The 19,357-nt window shown below is 41.1% G+C and overlaps 1 protein-coding gene across 1 annotated transcript; it reads right to left on the reverse strand.

Moving 5' to 3' along the window:
* Nucleotides 1-3,831: 3,831 nt before the first annotated feature.
* On the reverse strand, nucleotides 3,832-19,126 carry DLEU7 (deleted in lymphocytic leukemia 7). Its single transcript, XM_057708011.1, has 2 exons — nucleotides 18,668-19,126; nucleotides 3,832-4,038 (listed from the first exon to the last, which is right to left on the reverse strand). Exons 1-2 carry the CDS (start codon nucleotides 19,124-19,126, stop codon nucleotides 3,832-3,834), a joined length of 666 nt encoding a protein of 221 aa, XP_057563994.1.
* Nucleotides 19,127-19,357: the final 231 nt, after the last annotated feature.

Below are 19,357 nucleotides of genomic sequence, written 5' to 3' on the forward strand. Positions count from 1 at the left end.
TGCTCCCATTAAGAAGCAAAAAGTTGGGGCTTCCTAGGTGGCGCAGTGGTTAAGAATCCGCCTGCCAATGCAGAGGTCATGGGTTCGATCCCAGCTCCAGGAAGAACCCACATGCTGCAGAGCAACTAAGCCCGTGTGCCAAATAAATGAAAATAAAATAAAGGCGTACCTTTAAAAAAAAAAAAAAAGAAGCAAAAAGTTGATAATGCAGAAAAAGGAATGCATGAAAAAGGCAAGTCCTTAAGTAAGCAAGAGGGAACACAGTCCACTGCCTGAGTGGTTGACCAGCTTCAAGTAGGAGCAGCGCAGGTCCTCCTTTTAACAAAAGTGAACTCAGGGTATATGGTAGATCTGTTAGTGTGAAGGTGAACATGCTCTTCAGAGGGCCTTTATTTTTTCTGTGCAATCAGAAGCAAGGTCATCAGCTGAGAATGAGAAGAAAGAAGAAGAATCAGGTTTGAGAAGGAATGGAACAAACCCCTCAAAGAGCAACTGTTAAGAACAGCACGGAATTGCCCAGTGAAATTCCTAGGACAGCACTAACTGATAGAAATACAGTGCAAGCCACAAATGAAATTTCAAGTTTTCTAGTAGCCACGTTAAAGAGGTAAAACAAAATTGGTAAAATTAATTTTAGGAATGTATTTTATCTAACCAAATATATTCAAAATATTATCATTTCATCATGTATCTGTTTAAAAAAAATCATTAAGATCTTTTATGTTCTTTGTTTTTAGAGCTAAAAATGATTTTAGTTTTAAAAGTCAATGTGTATTTTAGAACTTCCTAGGTTGTGCAGTGGTTAAGAATCCGCCTCCTAATACAGGGGACGTGGGTTTGATCCCTGCCCCAGGAAGATACCACATGCCACAGAGCAACTAAGCCCATGCGTCACAACTATTGAGCCTGCACTCTAGAGCCCATGAGCCACAACTGTTGAGCCCATGTGCCACAACTACTGAAGCCCACACACCTAGAGTCTGTGCTCCACAGCAAGAGAAGCCACCACAATGAGGAGCTCGCGCACCACAATGAAGAGTAGCCCCTGCTCACCACAGCTAGAGAAAGCCCGTGTGCAGCAACAAAGACCCAATACAGCCAATAAAATAAATAAATAAATTTATTTAAAAAAAAAAGCCAATGTGCATTTTACATTTTCAGCACATCTCAATTAAGACTAACCATATTCAAGTGCTTAAAGTTACATGTGGCCAGTGGCTACCATAGTGGACAATGCAGCCCCAGGAAATGAAGTAGCACTAATGGAGAACATGAAGGTCCCTTGAGGTTGCAAGCCATGAACTGAAGTGAACTGACATGGCTGTGTGTTGTTCTCAAGCCACATTCAGAACTCATGTGCTGACATGGAGTAAGCAGAGAGTTGGTCTTGACCAGGAATGGAGTTTTTGCCAGCAGTGCTCAACCAAAGGGAAAAAAAAAGAAGGGAGCTGGTGGAATGTACAACCAAATGATTATACAGATTGAGCAAAGAGCATAAGCCACAGAAGTAAGAATGGGGGTGTGTGTGTGTGAAACAGTGGTAGGGGCCATGGAAGTTCTAGTAGGATCAAAAACTTTTACAACTATAGCTGCTATGCAATATATAAAGATGTCTAGAATAATCCTTGCAAGCTGCTCTTGATGGCAAGTCTACCAGTAGCATGCTATAAGATGGTATGTGCTAAACGCCTGTGCAGTAGCACAAAATGTGTTTTATGTGAGTTCAGAGGAGGGAGAGCTCATGTCCTAACAGGATGATTGGGGAGGACTTATGAAAGAAATGGTGAATAAATTAGGCTTTGAAGGATGAATGGGGTTTTAATTGGTCTGTGGGAAATACACTGCAAAGTGAGGAAAAAGCACAAGTATAGACAGAAAAGCAAAAATGTTAATATTTCTTGGGATAGGAGTTAAAAAAAACCTAATGTTAATATTTATTGAGAGAGATATTGATTAAAATAGGAAGGCAGCCTATAATAATGATACATCTTTAGGGAAGAGTCCTGGAATATTTTCCCTGGGGAAAGACTGCACCAGCAAGTACAGTGATACCCCAAGGATACAATGTCTCCTAGGAGTGGGAGAATGAAGTGCCGAAGATTGTTCTCCAGAAATGAATGCCCTTCCTTTCTGGCTCACACTTCCTCCTATACACACAGGCACATGCATAAATAGATATCTCTCATCTTTCATTTAAAATTCAGTCTTATAAATTTATTTCTCTTCTATGGAAGTGGTCAGTTATATTTAAAGAGAAGGAATATATTTACTTTTTATCCTAATATTGTGGAAGAAAATATTTGGAACCAACTAGGATTAGAATATGTGGGATTAAAAAGGCTTTGATTATTATTATCACATAATTTTTTTAACAATAGATATACTCTTACCATACAGACCCAGTTTATAATTCCTTTAGAAAACAAGCTACATGTATACATTTTACTCTTTTTTTTTCTAAATCTGATGCCGTTTCTATTAAAACTTTAAGGGACAAATATTGTATGCTAACTCATATATACGGAATTTAAAAATGGTACTGATGAACTCAGTGACAAGAACAAGGACGCAGATACAGAGAATGGACTGGAGAACTCGAGGTATGGGAGGGGGCGGGGGGTGAAGGGGAAACTGAGACGAAGCGAGAGAGTAGCACAGACATATATATACTACCAACTGTAAAATAGTCAGTGGGAAGTTGTTGTATAACAAAGGGAGTCCAACTCGAGGATGGAAGATGCCTTAGAGGACTGGGGCGGGGAGGGTGGGGGGGACTCGAGGGGGGGGGAGTCAAGGAAGGGAGGGAATATGGGGATATGTGTATAAAAACAGATGATTGAACCTGGTGTACCCCCAAAAAATAATAAAAAAAAAAATTAAAAAAAAAAAAAAACTTTAAGGGAAAAGTAGCATTTCAGTTTACTTTGGTTCTCAACACAGTCATCATTAAACAACAGGAAATTTAGTTTTTCCTAAGCATGTGCATATTGTTGTTGCAAAAAATGCCACCCTCTCTTCTCCTAGTGCTAAATGTTTAAGAAAACCTTCCAGTATATCCACTCCCTCCTTTTCTTTCACAAGATTTTCCTACTTTAATGGGAATATTTAGAAAGAGTACGAGGAGCTAGATGTTTTCACAGGAGACTTTAATAATACTGTACTTTGTATTTACATATCCTATAGCCTTGGTACTTCATAGCTCATTATCATTTAAAATTTACAAACCAGTATATGAAAGCACAAGGTCTAGAAGCAGCTCTTCCCTGACCAACAGCAAGTTATTAATGCCAGGATTGGAACTCATAATTGCTGACGCATGTGGTTGTGGTCCTACAGTATCCAAAGATCATTCTCACAACATAAAGTGAAGTGCTCAGTAAGTAGAACATATCTGTTATCAAATATCCCATTTATTCAAAATGATTTTAAGAACCATGGAGCTTTAATCCTACAGATAAACCTCATAGGCCTTCATTAATATGAATATAGATTAAGGTATCATTCAATTAAAATTAATACTTAATATAGATTCATAAATGTATATACATATATAATCCAGTCAGTTCCACAAAGTGGAATATATTTCAATCAAAAAGTCAGCAAATATGGTAACACACTTAAAAACGTGAACTACTGCCTTAAAAATTTTTCCACCAACATGCTATAATTCCAAAGGTTACAGATGCCATTGGTCAGACTATTATGTATGCTATCAAGTCTCTCCTTCCTGGGAATAAAAACGTCCTTTGTCTGCTGATTCACTTAGGAATTTAAGGTACCCAGTTCTCTTAGCAGTGCTCGCTATGGTTTTAATTCCAGTGTCTTGAACACTCATATGTCTGGGAGATCCTGTAAAATCTGTCTCAAGGAAGTACAGGCTACCACGTGGGCATCTGAAGGAAGATTAGCAAGTGACTGCATCAGCTTCTTGACTATCGTCTTCAAACATTGGTGGGCAGCGTTCAAATCTCTGTCGAACTGCTGTCCTTCAATTTGTAGAGCCAAGTGACTGCAGATGTTTCTAAACTCAACACTGTCCTGAAATGAAGAGCAAACCCAAACAAGCAATTACATAGGTTTTGGAGGGCGTTTGTTGTGTTTTCTGTACCCAGTTTCCAGTCCCATCTTTTCTGATGACAGAACTACAATTTTTTCTCTCAGGGAACTGCTCTCCTCCATTCTCAGCCAGTGTGGTTTGACCAAAGCTGACCCCACTCCACAACTCCAGGGACCAGGTCAGTCAGAGCACATCATCCCTCAGCTGCTTGGATTGGCCAGGGATGGACAGATTGCCTAGGGCAGGCCAATAAGCCACAGTTCTGGGATATTGGCTAGACTGGGAAAGAGAAGTTCTATTTAACTGGAGCTGTTGGGAAACATCTTGCCACCATAAGGAGAGAATTCAAATGAAAGTGAAGCCAATACATAAAAGGAAGTAGAAACAAGAGATTAAAAGAGGCTGATTCCAATTACATTTTCTGAGCAAGTCAATCTAGCTGTACTTGGACAATAAATCCCAGGATTTTTTAGCTATCTGAATCAATAAATATTTCTTTTTACTTAAGCCATTTGGAGTTGAATTTTTCTTATTTGTTCCTAAAAGAGCTTTGACGAATACACAAATAGACTCTGTTCTTATTATTCCATAATTACCATCTTCAAGATTCCAATACAGGATTTGGTATTTAATAAACATAGTCCCAAGAAATGTCTGATGTAAAGTTAGAAATAGTTCACAGGTAGTTTTAAAGAATGGACTGATTTAATAGATTTTTTAATCCTCAAAATATTCACATTCTAACATCCACTGCATATAAATGATACTCTGAAATTATTCCACATCAGAGATAATGTTGACTATATGTTTTATTTTAAATACAGTTGATGCAAACAACACAAGTTTGAACTGTACAGGTTCAGTTATATGCAGATTTTTTCCAATAAATATGTACTACAGTACTACATTATGCACTGTTGGTTGAATCCATGGATTTGGAACCATGAGGAAGAAGGCCAACTGTAAAATTATATGCAGATTTTTGACTGCCTGGGGGTCAGCACCCCAACCCCCCGTCCTTCAAGATTCAAATGTATGTGAAAATGCCTCCCCCCAGCCTTCTGGTTCTGGCACGTGGCACATGTAGTTTCCCCATATGGCCTTGCACTACATTCTAAATAATACAGAATGAGCATCCTTTCTGAGCTTGCAAGAAAGTAATGGAAATCACCAAGGACCAGAAATAAAAGTAGATTAGCTGCCTGCCAGTACCTATCAAGAGAAGAAAATCGGTCTCTCTTGAGCTGGGTTTGGGATGGAAGGTAAAGTTGTCCCTGTGAATTTGTAACTGCAGACCTGTACTACACAATAGTTCAAGTTTGTAGTTGTCCTCTATACCATATACATGCTCTTGGAACACTCACGCCAAGAAATTAATTTAAAAATTGGAGCCGGTCTGAAAAATCCATGGACACATGACAAAAGCAAGTAAAAGCCTGTTCTGCAGAAGCACGTTCACAACCCACGCCCCACAGTAGCAGTCCCATAAAGCTCTGTGAAGACCAACTCAGAATGCGACCTTTAGAGTACAACCCACGGTGATATAGTAGATGCAATGCAGGGCAGGATTAAACACCAAGAATTTCAGATGTAAACTATAAAATATATTTATAATGATTAAAGATATAAAAGAAGAAATCACACACACACACACAAAGTCCTAAAAAAACACAGGCTTGAAAAAGAACCCAATACCACTTCTAGAAATGACAATTATGATGATAAAACCCGATATTAAACACCTGAACAAATATATCTCAAGTGAAGATTAGTAAACTGGATGATAAATTTGAGGAAATCACCCAGAATGCAAAATAAAGTCATGGAAAATATGAATACGAAGTGACATGGACCACAGAATGACAAAGTACCGCAAATACATTTCCAGGAGAGACAAGAAAGAGAATAAGGGGGAGGCGGTAGTCAAAGAGAATAATGGATAAAAATTATCCCAAATTGATTCAAAATGTGTAGCCTTAGATTCAGGACAGAAAACAAGCTTTGAGCAGAAAAAGTTAAATGAGATCCAAATCTAAACTCATTAAGGTAAAACTGCTCTTAAAAGCAACCAGAAAAGAAAAAGAGTCCAGTCTGAATGACCAGACAGACAACCAACTTTCAAGCCACAACAATTGAAGATAGAATAGAAAAGAATAATATAACCTCAAATAACTGTCAACCAAGATTTTTTTTTAATTCCACTAAACTACCTTTTAAACATCATGACAAAGTATTATATACTTTCATTTAAAAGCATAAAAGGAACTACCACAAATAGACACTCACTGTCAGATCTTCCTAAAGATATAATTCAGCAAGAGGAAATTCAACTCAGAAAGAAAGAGATGTATGAGTCAACAGTGAACAAAGAAACTTTAAAACAGTGTAAATCTAAAGATCTGATTAATCAAAACAAAAATTATAACAACTAACTTGGGGTTTACAAAAGCAAGTTGGTTCTAAAATGCCATGTAGCAGTAACATGTAGGATGCAGTGGCATTCTAAGGCATTTTATTATTGAAGACAAAAGTGGCAAAACTGATAAATTTCAGACTTGTTAAGTATGCATGTGAGAAATGTAAGGATCATCGTTAAAGCAGAGAAATAGGAGGCCTGGGAGGCGCTGCCTCACAGGACGGAGCAGAAGTGCTTTGTTGCCCCTTCCTGGACCTAGCAAAGCACCACAGCCTTCATTGCCCCTTTCCCGTGGCTGCAGCAGCCAGAGAGAATGTCCAAAGGTGACAGTGTGGGAGATTCTGTCCATGGGAAACCTTCCATGGTGTATAGATTTAAAAAAAAGAAAAAAAAAAAAAGAGTATAGAAATAATACATAACATTTCAAAATCAGCAGAGGGAAAAGGTATATCAAAACTTTTTTGATTCTATTGTTAGAAGGTAAAAAATGGGGAAATAAAGACCCAAACATAAAACAAGGTGAATAGAAAGCACCAAATAAGTCACCTTTTGAAATACAGTGGTTGCCAGGTTGGATTTTCAAAATCTATCTATATGCTGCTTACAAGCAACACGTTTAAAACTAAAATCACCTAAAGATTGAAAGTAAATGGATACTAAATATGTATCAAGCACAGAGATGTCAAAATAAATCCAGAAAAATCATTATTAGGGATAAAATAAACTGAAATCGGGACTTTCCTGGTGATCCAGTGGTTAAGAATCCACCTTCCAATGCAGGGGATGCAGGTTCAATCCCTGGCGGGGGAACTAAGATCCCATATGCCTCAGGGCAACTAAGCCTGTGCTCTAGAGCCTGAGTACCACAACTAGAGAGAAGCCCGTGTGCTGCAACTAAGACCCAACACAACCAAATAATAAACTTTTTAAAAATAAGTAAATTAAAAAAAAAATAAGTAAATAAATAAACTGAAATTAATAACAGGAACTATTTCCCAAGAAGATATGACAGTTTTGACCCTTGTGTGTGTGTAATATGATAATCTCAATCTCATTCAATCCGCAGACATAAAGACTGACTTTAACCCATCTTTCTCAGGAACTGATCAAACAACAGGATAAACAGCCTAGAGAGAAAAGATTGAAAATCCTTTCTAATCACAAGCTTGGTCTAACGGAGATAAGCAAATATACATTATTTTCAAACATCCATGGATTAGTTATGAAAGATGACTCTATGATAATGCCACAAAACAAATCTCAACTAACATCAAGGTCTATATCACTCAAATCACAAAGCAAATAAATGAGAAATCGGTAACATAGATAACCTTCCCAAAACATGTATGACTTAAAAATCCACTTCTAAATAATTCAAGAGTCAGTGAAAAAAATAATTGAAATTTTAAAATGCTCTATACTGATTAAGTATGGAAATACTATATCACAATTTGTGGGATGTAGCTCCAGTGAGAAAAGCATAGACTTAAATGCTTATATAATTAAGAATAACCACTTAAACACTGAAAATCCGTAAGCTAAGAATTCAACTCAATAACTTAAGAAAAATAGACAACCTAAAAAAGAAAAAAAGAAGAACTAAAAGTTGAATCAAAGTTTGATGAGGAACTAGTTTTCTTCCTACTTCTGTGTAGAAAGAGAAGCTATTCTTCTCCCTAATGAAAACTCTCTCACTTGAGTGAGAAGGACCTGGGTTTCTGGCAAAGTGTTTGTTAGAAAACATCCTCCAAGAAACAAAACAAACATCCGTTCATTCAATCCAGCAAACAACAGCAGCAGGACTCCGTGTGGGCTAACACACCATAGTCCCCTTATTCGAGTATTCACAGGCTACCACCCTTCTTGGTTTTTTTTTCTCTTTAAAGCACTCTTGCTTCTCTGCCTTTGAGCATTGCTCATTTCTGCTCAGGAGGTATCAAGGGGCTACTTATATAGTCTGTCCCACAGTTTATGGAGGTAACCTATATTGCTGGAGCATGCTGCTTGGGAATGAGAAAGTAGGGGAAAAAATGACTCTGGACTAATTTCCCAAGATCCACATCAAGGAAAATTGTCCACTTGCTTTATAGAAGTAATCCAACTGTAAGTACAAAGTGGAAGGATCAAAGACAACATGCAAAAGGAAATTTAAAATAGAAGGAACCACTGAAATGTGTGCTGACGTGTGCCTATTAGCCAGTCTGCAAAGGCATTCATCACCCAGAGAAGATTGAAATGCCTTTAAAAATATATTTGTAGGCCTAAAATCTGAAGTCAATTTCACATTTACTGTAAAGAATCAAAGAAGGCATCTTTGGGGGAAATTATACATACAATAAAATTCCACTGCTGGGCTGTACTGGTCCCTGAGGCCCCAAGTAAACTTCAGATCTCTGGCGAGCTTTGCAAAGTCTCTTTATTTTACTATTTTAGTACAGTATTTCCATTTAATCCTTTCTCAAATATATTAACAGTCAAAGAAAACAAATTAATAGGAATAGGCTTTCCATGGGACCCTTAAGCCAAGGAAGGGAAAAATAAAACAGGTGGTTGTTTCTCTTCCTTTCTGGAAGGTTTGAAGGCCAACCATGGCCTCCAACCCAACCTCTGCTGCAGAAGGTGAGGGCCACCAGTGACAGCCCTAAGGCAACAGCATATTAAATGGCTCATGGGCTTTCGGTAGAAATTCACGTGATCAATATTGGTGATGATTTCACTTATGGTGCTTTCCTCTCAGTGACAGAGTATATCCTCCCAGCAGCTTTTATTTAGCAAGTCCCAGATGCTTCCAGAAATGATGTAATATCCTACACGGTGCTTTGAGCGCTTTGCCAGAATTAGAACATGATGGTGGCTGAGCAATCTAAAAGCAGGTTTTGGAACTTCTAAAGCCTTGTGTAATCTCAGATTTTGGATATGAAATGTATTGATTGCTACAGTGGTCCAAATCAATGGCCAGCATTTACATTTTAAAGTGAATTGAGATAATCTCTCATGCCTGTTTGCCTCAATAATAAACCCGTTAAATTTATTTCAAACGTGTATCTAGTCTCCACTATGTGACTTATTACTACACTGGATAAAAGGCAATAAGACATGGTACCTGATCTCTAAAGAGCTTATAACTTAGTAGGAGAAATGAGACATATATAGCATATCTTCGTATATCCAGTGAAGTGTGATGAGGGCTATGGTAAAAACACGAAAAGCCAATCCTGTAGAAGAACAGATATGTATAGACTCACTGTAAGTACTGCACACAGTTCATACTGAGTTTATGCTGTGGATGAATCCTTTCTATAGCATACCTGATGTGTGGCTGTCCAAAATTTGCTTGGCTACACTGGAAAAACTCATCTGCTTAGGAGGCAACCCATTAGAAGAGATGGCTCTAGCTTTTAGAACATTTCTTCCTAATTTTTAGCTGAAATCTGTCCTGTGGTAGGCAGAATGATGGCCTCTCCAAGATGTCCACATCCTAATCCCCAGGACCTGTGAATATGTTACCTTACATGGCAAAAGGAACTTTACAGATGTTAGTTAGGAAGGGCAGCACTGCAGGCAGCTACAGAGGCCCCTGGGAACGCACAGCTCTTCACAAGTACTGGAATAGCCATTAGAACCGTGGTTCTGCCCTTCAGATAAGCCATCCGTGGACAAGTCATGTTGTCTACGGAATATTCAGTTTTCTGATCTGTAAAATGGGAACAATAATAGCTACCACGAAAAGTCAAATCAGCTCATGAATATGAAAGCTCTTAGTATTTATAAAGCACTCCGTCAGTCTAAAATTATGAGTAAAGTACTCCACAAAATGGGAGGTCAGTAAGAAGAGAAGGAGAGGAAGGAAGTAGAGAAGAGAAAGGAAAAATATTCTCTACAGAAACTTGGAATCTAATTGGTGAGATAAAACCTATCTAAATCCTTCAGTGGAGATGTGACACAGAATAAGATTAAGGCTCCAAAAGAGTAGCTGAGTTCACCTCAGATCCAATAGAATGGCTACTATCAAAAAAATTGAAAATAACACGTGTGGGTGAGGATGTTGAGAAACTGGGACCCTTGTGCACTGCTGCTGGCATTGTAAAAATGCTGCAGACACTATGGAAAACAGTGTGGCATTTCCTAAAAAAAAAAAAAAATTAAATCTAGAATTGCTAAAGGATCCAACAATTCCACTTTGGGGTACACAGCCAAAAGAACTGAAAGCAGCATCTCAAAATGATATTTGCACGCCCATAGTCATAGCAGCATTACCCACAACAGCCAAGAGGTGAAAGTATCCATGGACGCATGAATCGATAAACAGAATGTGGTCTATACACGCAATGGAACACTATTCAGCCTGGAAAAGAAAGAAAACTCTAACACGTGCTACAACATGGATGAACCTTGAGGACATCATGCTGAATGAAACAGGCCTGTCGCAAAAGGACAAATACTGTATGATTCCTCTTATATGTGGTACCTAGAGTAGTCGACTCATAGAAATAAAAAGTAGAATGGTGGTTTCCAGGGGCTGGAGGGAGGGGGGAAATGGGGATTTTTTGGTTTAATGAGTAAAAGATTTCCAGATTTGCAAGATGAAAAAGTTTTGGAGATTGTTTGCACAAAAATGTGAACATACTTAAAATGGTAAATTTTGTTTTGTATTTTTTTTCCTACAAGTTAAAAAAAAGTGGTTGAGACCATCGGATTACTGCCAGCCTTTGTAGAAGGGAATGGAAACTTGGATGAGGCATCAGTAAAGTGGTAGACGAGAAGGACTGTAGAAATGCTATAAGAGAAGTGGTGTTGGAGAAAGCAGTACTCAACTCAGAGGGAAAAGAGATGGCCCTGGAATTAGAATGAATGACACCAGCAAAGGCCTGGAGCCAAGTAGGGGCTGGGACTGGGAGGAGACCAGTCTGAAAAAAACACAGCTTCATGTTACCTATCAGGATAAGCTAGTGGAGAAAGCCTTGAATGCCACAGTCAAGTCCCTGGAACTTCTAAGCACAGGAGGAATATGGCAAACCAGCATTTGAAGAACACTGGTCAGGCCTATGAACCTGAGCACCTACTAGGCACCAGGCTCCAAGCGAGGCTCCTGTACACCTTATTTCACTCAGTCTTCACAACCAACCAGCTATGAATGAGAGATGAAAAGAAATGCCGCTTGGCGAGATTAAATGATATCCCTAAATCGCACCGCAATTAAGTGGCAGAGCTGGAATTAACCTCTCTTTCAAAACTCAAGTGTTCATCAAAGACTCACCCCAACTCAGAAACTGGGCCAGATGCCAAGATGACACAGAGAACAGAGCTCGCCGTCCAGTGCGGGAGACAGACCAGCGAACGAGAAGTACAGAGCTGCAGATGCCAGAGTGGAGTGAACAGGGACACCATGGAAGCAAGCTGAGAGGCACCCAACTAGCTTTGAGGGAGGAACAAAAATATCTATATGTGAATTGTTTCATGTTTCTTTTCTGGCTATATTCATGCTATTTTTCTTAAGGTTGACTAAGTGTTACGAAGCTCAAATTGGCAATGGTCATATCCAAATTGAAGACTGTCCTGTTGGTCCAGCCCTCTTCCCTGCAACACATTTGAGAGGGCTTGGTTATCTGGAAGGGATTCAAGGCATGGAACCTTCCACGCCCCATGCAAAGCCAACTCCTAGCTAATCAGGGACCTCCTAGCTGGAGCTCTCCCTTCCTCCACTCTGTTCTCTCCTACCCAGTGTAAAGGAGGTCTCTTAGAAAATCCACCCTACTTGTACTTTTCTGCATGATGCATTGTGTTTATTAGAAATGTGCACATCTGGAATCTTTGAACAATCAAAAATGCACCTGCAAAGTCCAAAAAGGGAAGAAAAGTTAAGCCTGTTTTTAGCTTCTTATTGAAAATAAACACTCCCATCAAAACCAAAGGCTTGAAAGCAAAAAGAATCTGGAAGCAGGAGTCAATTTCAAAGCTTGTTTTTTGAAACCAACACCAATGGATAATAAAGTCAAAAATATAATATGACTTTATAGGCTCTATAATGCAAATGACTTTTAAACAATACACAAAGAAGGTTTTCAGTTTTTTTCTTACCAGTCACCTTCAAAATCACTTATAGATCTACACAAACTGTAAGTCAATTCACATTCCCTTCACCCCTGGCTTAAAATAAGTTGTTTCTTCTCCAAACAGTCATGTCTTAAGCTATATCCTCTTATAATGGCCTCCACAAACTTGTTTCTGCTCACATTTTTCCCTCTCACCCTCCCTGAATGCTTAACATCTCTACAGAGAATATTAACGGAAGAAAGAGCTTTTCCCCGGCTTTCTGTGGTGAGTCCTGACCTTAATGAACTTCGGCCTGGACAGCAGACCACTCTCCACTAAAGCTGCCCATGGCTGGGCATTACAAGAGAACACCTATCCCTTCCCTAGACCCATCACAATCCTCCACGCTGGATATGCACATAAAACAGGAGTGTCACTGCTCTGTTTTAGAGGGGTGTGATGAAAACCATACTATCAGGAATGGTACACTACAGATTGCCCCAACTGTGCTTTGTTCATTGACATCTGGCTTTGAACAACAAATTCACAGGGCCCAGAGCAGTCACCAGTTGCCTAAACTCAAGGTCAATCTCAAATAGATATGCAACTGCATATTAATAAAACACCCAACGAAGAACCACAGTATCTGCCAGTCACCATAAAAAGTCTGTCACCCACAGGAAATTAAACATTTTTACTTGCTGGGTACCCAGTGTTAACGCTCACAAGTAAGGTTCCTTATGCATTTGCTTTGAGTACGGTACCATTTTCATTAGAAAAGCCCAGTGAAAAGCACTTTGTGTTGGATACAAGCACTTGATTCAGGTACGCTCCGAAAGGCAAACCCCCAAATTGTAAAATAAAGCACGACAGCATTTCCACAAGACGTTAAACAGAAGTAGTTTTGTTTTAGGGCCTTCCTGCAATGTCTTTCCCCAAATGTTCATTTCAGAAAGCTTATATGTCCTGATTTTCATATCGTTCACCTTATAAGGAATGATAAAGTTATAACTAAGCTACTTCTAGAGCTGTCACCGGGCCTTTTCCTAACATAAAAGCACAACTTTTTCCCAAATAAAGAGCAGTCCCCTGACTATGGCTACCAAGAATAAAACCATGAGAATTTATTTATTCAATAGAATATTAGTAACTTTTAAAGACACCATTCCCAAATTTGCAGAAACTGGCTTCGCTAACCAACGTTAATGGGGAGAAAAAGGCACTCGTCATCAGTGTCTTCCTCGGGGTAACTCAGTTCACACTTGCGATTTGCAAACAGCCTTACCAATGACTGTAAAGCCAAAGCCAATGGTTTTACAACCACGGCTCTTGCTCTGTGGAATGAGAAGACCAGTGTGGACCACTGAACATGACGAAATTATTGGTACCAGGGTTAGCTAACTGCAACAGGGGAGCTCACAGGCACGTTTTATCTGTAATGGCAGGAAAGTTCTTCTGCCTCCAAAAGCTGGCATCAGCCATCGTTTCCATGAAACTTGCTTCAGAAGAGAACTCTTGGAAACCACAAATGTTTTTAACTATCAAAGGAAGACAGACAAAACTCAATCAGAGTGACCATGATTGGCTTAGTTAATGATCTCTATGGTTGATCATTTTTAGTAGTTTTTAAAATCCTAGACTTGCTTCCTTCTGATGCTCCACACATTTCTATGCTCCCTTTGGGTGGCAAGTATTAAGCCATCTTTGCTAGTATTACTAGTTTGAAAAAGTTTCCTACGTTTGCCTGGGGCTTTTTGTCGCTATGTAAGGTGCCCATCATTAGAAGAGACACAAATCACCCATTGTTACGGACTGAATTGTGTTCCACCAAAATGCATATGTTGAAAACCTAACTTGCAGGTTGACTATATTTGGAGATAGGATCTTTTGGGAGGTAATTAAAGTTAAACTAAGTCATAAGGGTAGGGCCTTGATCCAATAGGGTTGGTGTCCTTACAAAAAAGAGGAAGAGACATTGGAGATCTCTCTTTCTCTCTGGCCCAGAGGAAAGGCCACGTGAGAACACAGTGAGAAGATGACAGTCTACAAGCCAGGAAGAGAGCCCTTCCCAGAAATCAAATTTGCTCTTGGACTTCCCAGCCTCCACAACAGTGAGAAAATAAATGTCTGTAGTTTAAGCCACCCAGTCTGTGGCATTTTGTTGCAGCAACTCAAGCTGACTAAGATACTCAGTCTACAGCATGACTGTGGCGTGAAGTGGTGTGCAGTACATGGCATGTATGACCATGCCCTGTCAACGGTGCACTCTCATGTACTTCATTTCAATGTAATGTTCATAACACCCCTATGAGCGAGCACTGTGATTGGTGGAAAGGGTCAGACAAAACCATGTTTGAATCATGGGCCGCTGCTTCTCAGCTGCAGGCTCTTCAGCAAAGTTCTAAATTCCTCTGAGCCTCAGTTTCCTCCTGTAATAAATTTTTATCAAGCTGGTTAACTCCATCCTCTTCACCAAATTTAACATGACTCAGTTTTGTTAAGCATTTTTTAACCACCATGAAAAGATTCATTTCATGGGTTTTTTGCATGAGTCTGATAACCTAAATGCTCAAAAGGAATATCAAGTGTTGGCTTCTTTAAGAAAAGAGTGAACTACTATAAAGATATGCATTATTATTGTGGTGAAGGTTTCTCTGCCTTCAGGCCTGAAAGTTTTACTCCCTTAATTCTGGTAGTTTGATCAGCGAGGGTCACTTAACGGTCACATCTCTAAGTTGCTTATCAGCCATGGGCTAAAGGTGACCTCTGGGAAGTGGAGGTTTCCTGGAAATCTCTTTGGGTCATCCTAGCTCTGTTTTTGTCAACAGTCTCAGAAAAGTAAATACAGAGTTCATGAGTCAGATCCATCAATATCAAGAATGAAATAGAATAATAGTCAATAAGACTATTGAAGAAGATTGAGGCATCCATCTGTCAATAATAGTAATAATAACAACAATAATAATAATAATAAAAGTTGAAAGGTATTGCAATTTACCATGAGCAGCCAGTAGCTAAGACTTTATGTGCATTATCTCAATAACCCTTATAAATTAAATACTACTATTCCCACTTTACAGGTGAAGAGACTGAAGCACAGGAAGGCTAAATAACTTGCCCAAGAGTTTGCAGCAGGAAGTGGCAGAGTAGGTTTGAAATGCTTCATGAGACCTGATCGCTGTCCTGTGCTGTGCTGTTCAAGTGAGTCTTCCTCCTCTCTGTGGCAAGTAACACTATGGAAGAGATCTGATGTTGGGGAAATATCCACACACTTCCAAGTGACACGCAAGTGTTATTTCCTTTAGCACGAATCCTCCTGGAACCATTCTAGTGTATAAAGTCAATCTGCATGTTCTTAATTTAAAAATATAGAGAACACTCACCCAAATCATTTGAATTAACACTAGAAATGAGGATGCCAAGTCTGTATAACCAGCCCCCCAGAGAAACAGACTGCTGTGTCTCTGAGCCTAAGTGCTTTGTCATCATTACCCTGCAAACCAAATGGAGATACTGCCCTTTCTCCAAACACCATCCAAGCAAAATTTCAAGATGCTGTCCAGGAGGCAAATCCTCCTGAGAAACCTCTCCCTGCTTCTATCCCTTCTGAGAGCACTGGCTGTTCTCAGGAGCCCTGAAACTCATTCCTCCCCTGAAGGTGCATAGCAGCCTCCAGGGGCAAAACAGCTGAGATCTCTGTTCTTAATGAGCATTCTGGATGCCTTTAGAAACACTGGCAGCGTTACATCCAGACGTCTGCATATGTGCTTATGATGGAGAAGAAAGGGACAGAGACTCAAGAGGCTGGGTAGGTGAAGGAAGAGCTGAGCATATTTCCAGATTAAGAGGAACTGGCAGAGTGGAAGCACTAGAAAATACAAAGAGAGAGGAGGGAATTGATAGGAAAAAGTCCAGGGGCAAATAAAAGGTTTGCTCCAGCACTTAAGAGAAAGAACTTATTTGGGGGACAGAGGGGGTGGGAACCAAACAGTATTTCTTTATAAGAGACAAGAAAGAAGATGATTGGAAATGAGATTTTTTTTTTAGGTAGAATGGAAGATATTTGTGTCAGAGGGCCTCAATTTTCTCAAAAAAAGGAGTGAGAGGGTTGAGGTTTGGATGAAGAAAGTTTGAGGAGAGTGGAAAATGTTTAGGACAAAAGCCAGGTAGAGAGGGTTAAAAGGATTACCTAATAGAAGTGGCAGCTGCGTTAACCTCAAGTGGCATGATTTCTAGTCCAGAGCAGAGGGTACCATTGCTGCAAAGCTGGCCAGGCCCTCTGACAATGGTCTTCTGGCCTGACCTTGCCTCTGTAATTTATCAGGGTCCTTCCTTCAGTCATTTCAATGGCTCCCTTTTGCCTGCAAGACAATCCAGGTCCTCAGTGTGATCCACAGGCCTTTTGCCAGCTGACCCCACCTAACTCTCTAGTATCCTTTTTTTTACCTTCTGCCCTACTGAGCTAATTTTAGTTTCCCCCAAAGCTTTAGGCCCTTTCATTGCTTCTGGGCCTTGGATCCCACAGCTCCTCTGAAATGCTTTTTCCCTTTATTCCCTGGAGAGTAAATATTCTTTTTTTAAAAAAGGGTACCTCCTCCAAGAAACCTTCCAGGATCACCTAAGGTAAAACTGATCACTGTTTCCTTTTGCCAACCTACCTATGCCCTGTATACATTCCTAGCATCCCGGAACACTTCATGTTTCATCAATTCTAAGATGCACATTTTTTCACATTTCAAAAATCTCTGAAGTGAAGATGTATCTTATATTTGATAGTGTGTCACAGTTTAATTGGCAAGATTTTTTTTGTTTCTTGGCGGTACAATAAAAGGTGCATCTTACACTCGAGAGCATTAGTGAAATGCAGCTTCATTTTAAAAAAACTTTTTAGAATGAAGCAGTGCTTCACATCTGGAGGTGATCTTATATCCCCTCCCACCACACACATTTAGCAGTATTTGGTTCTGTCAGTTGGTGGGGAGGGGATGCTGCTGGCATCTACTGGGTAGAGGCCAGGGATGCTGCTAAACGTCCTACAACGCCTAGGACAACCCCCCACAGCAATCATCCAGACCAAAATGCCAATAGTGTGGAAAACCCGAGAGTAACGATATTTATTCAGGTGTATGCTATGCTTTATTATATTTGATTTGAAATCAATCTTTTACAGTATATAGTGCCACCTAGATATATAGATAAATATACATCTCACACATATATATATATATCCATGTTTTCCAAACTTTGGCTTGTAGAGCAAGAATAGCAACTGTTGAGAAATACTCTTTCTTCATTACCCCTCCCCTATTTCCTTCCACTAGACTCCCCAGGGAATGAGTGAAGCAATGTTCCAGATCAAAATTGGATGGCCAGAAGGTCTCAAAGAGATTTGTGACCTTAAACCAATTAAGTTAGTTAATGGCAAGGCCAAGACTGGATCCCAGACCCCCAGATTTCCATGATCCCACTCAGCCTAGGAGGCAGCTGCTCTGTTCCCTGGCTAAACTGGCTAACACAGTTTGGTACCTTAAGAGGAAACTGTGCCCTACAAATATGAGCTGCCTGACTTAGCGGGAGTTTAGCATGAGTATTCACGCTTCAACACCTGGGACCCACCCCGCTCTCACGATACTTTATGAGAATTTAGGTTGACTCTGTAAGGCCCCTGAGCTCTGTGGGGAATTGGATTTATGCAAAAATAACTGTGATTCGTAAGTGTGAAGGAACTTCAAATAAACGTAGGTGATTTTGTCATACAAAAGGCAGAGGGAACTTAATACGTATATTTAAGGCTCTGGAGGAACAGTTATTAATTCGTAAGGGGAGTAGGAGGAGCTGTCCTCCATCCCTAGAAGCTGCGCATGTGGAAAGGGCCTTCAACTGGAGCAGGAAGCTGATTTATGTGAGAGGAAGGAGTTCCAGAGGAAGGTTTTGGCAAAGCCTTTCTGCATCTCCGTTCTGCAGTCAGGTGGGCCCTGAGTTCCCTGTCCCAAGCACCTAGTCCCCGGAGTGTCACCTCCCTCTTTCCCACTCTGAGGGGCTGAATCTCTGGGGGAAGCTCGATTTTGGATCCTGAGACTCAGACTCGTCTCCACCCCGGTCCGCTGCCCCGCCCTATGGGGATCCTGCGCAGGGGGATGGATGCTGGAGGCCAGACTCACCTTCAGGTGGACGGGGAAGGACCGCTCCTGCTGGAGGGGGCCCAACAGCGTCTGCTCCACGCTTACCAGCTCCGAAGTCGAGTCCACCACGCGGGCCAGCGCGCTGCGCATCGCAGTCCGGGCAAGGGTGCAGGGCCCGCGGCCCCGGGGAAAGGGCAGCAGCTCCGCGCCCCCCTTGGCGCCCCGCACCACTTCCACCCGTGGAGAGCTCGCCTGCGCCCCGGACCCCATATTCCTGACCCCCTTGCCCCCGCCCTCCTCCTTGCGCCCCTGCCCGGGCCGGACCAGCCGCGAGCCTGAGCGACGCTCTGGGGAGGCGGATACGTGATTCAGGTCGCGCGGGCTCCCAGGGGCGCCCGGACCGTCCCCCCAGCCCCACTCCTGCTGCAGCAGCTGCAGGGTGTGCAGAGCCACCATTTGGTGGCTGATGGAGGCCACTAAGGGCGCGGGGCTAGCCATCGCCTCCGCCGGCGGCTCGGCGCGCTCCGCGGGCAGGTGCAGTAGAGAGCGAAGGAGGCGGGGGCGTTTGGGGTCGCCAGGGTCCCTTTTCCTAACCCGCCGCTCCTCCGCCTCCTGGCCTCTTGGCGTGTTCGGCCTGCCCCGCCCCCCGCCCTCTGTTGGTGACCCGTGCTGGCCCCTGCATTTGGTTCAAGTCCGAATAGGCTTGTTCGGACTCAAGGCTGCCCGAAG

The sequence above is a fragment of the Hippopotamus amphibius genome, chromosome 14, assembly GCF_030028045.1.
Source record: "Hippopotamus amphibius kiboko isolate mHipAmp2 chromosome 14, mHipAmp2.hap2, whole genome shotgun sequence".
NCBI classification, from domain to species: Eukaryota; Metazoa; Chordata; class Mammalia; order Artiodactyla; family Hippopotamidae; genus Hippopotamus; species Hippopotamus amphibius.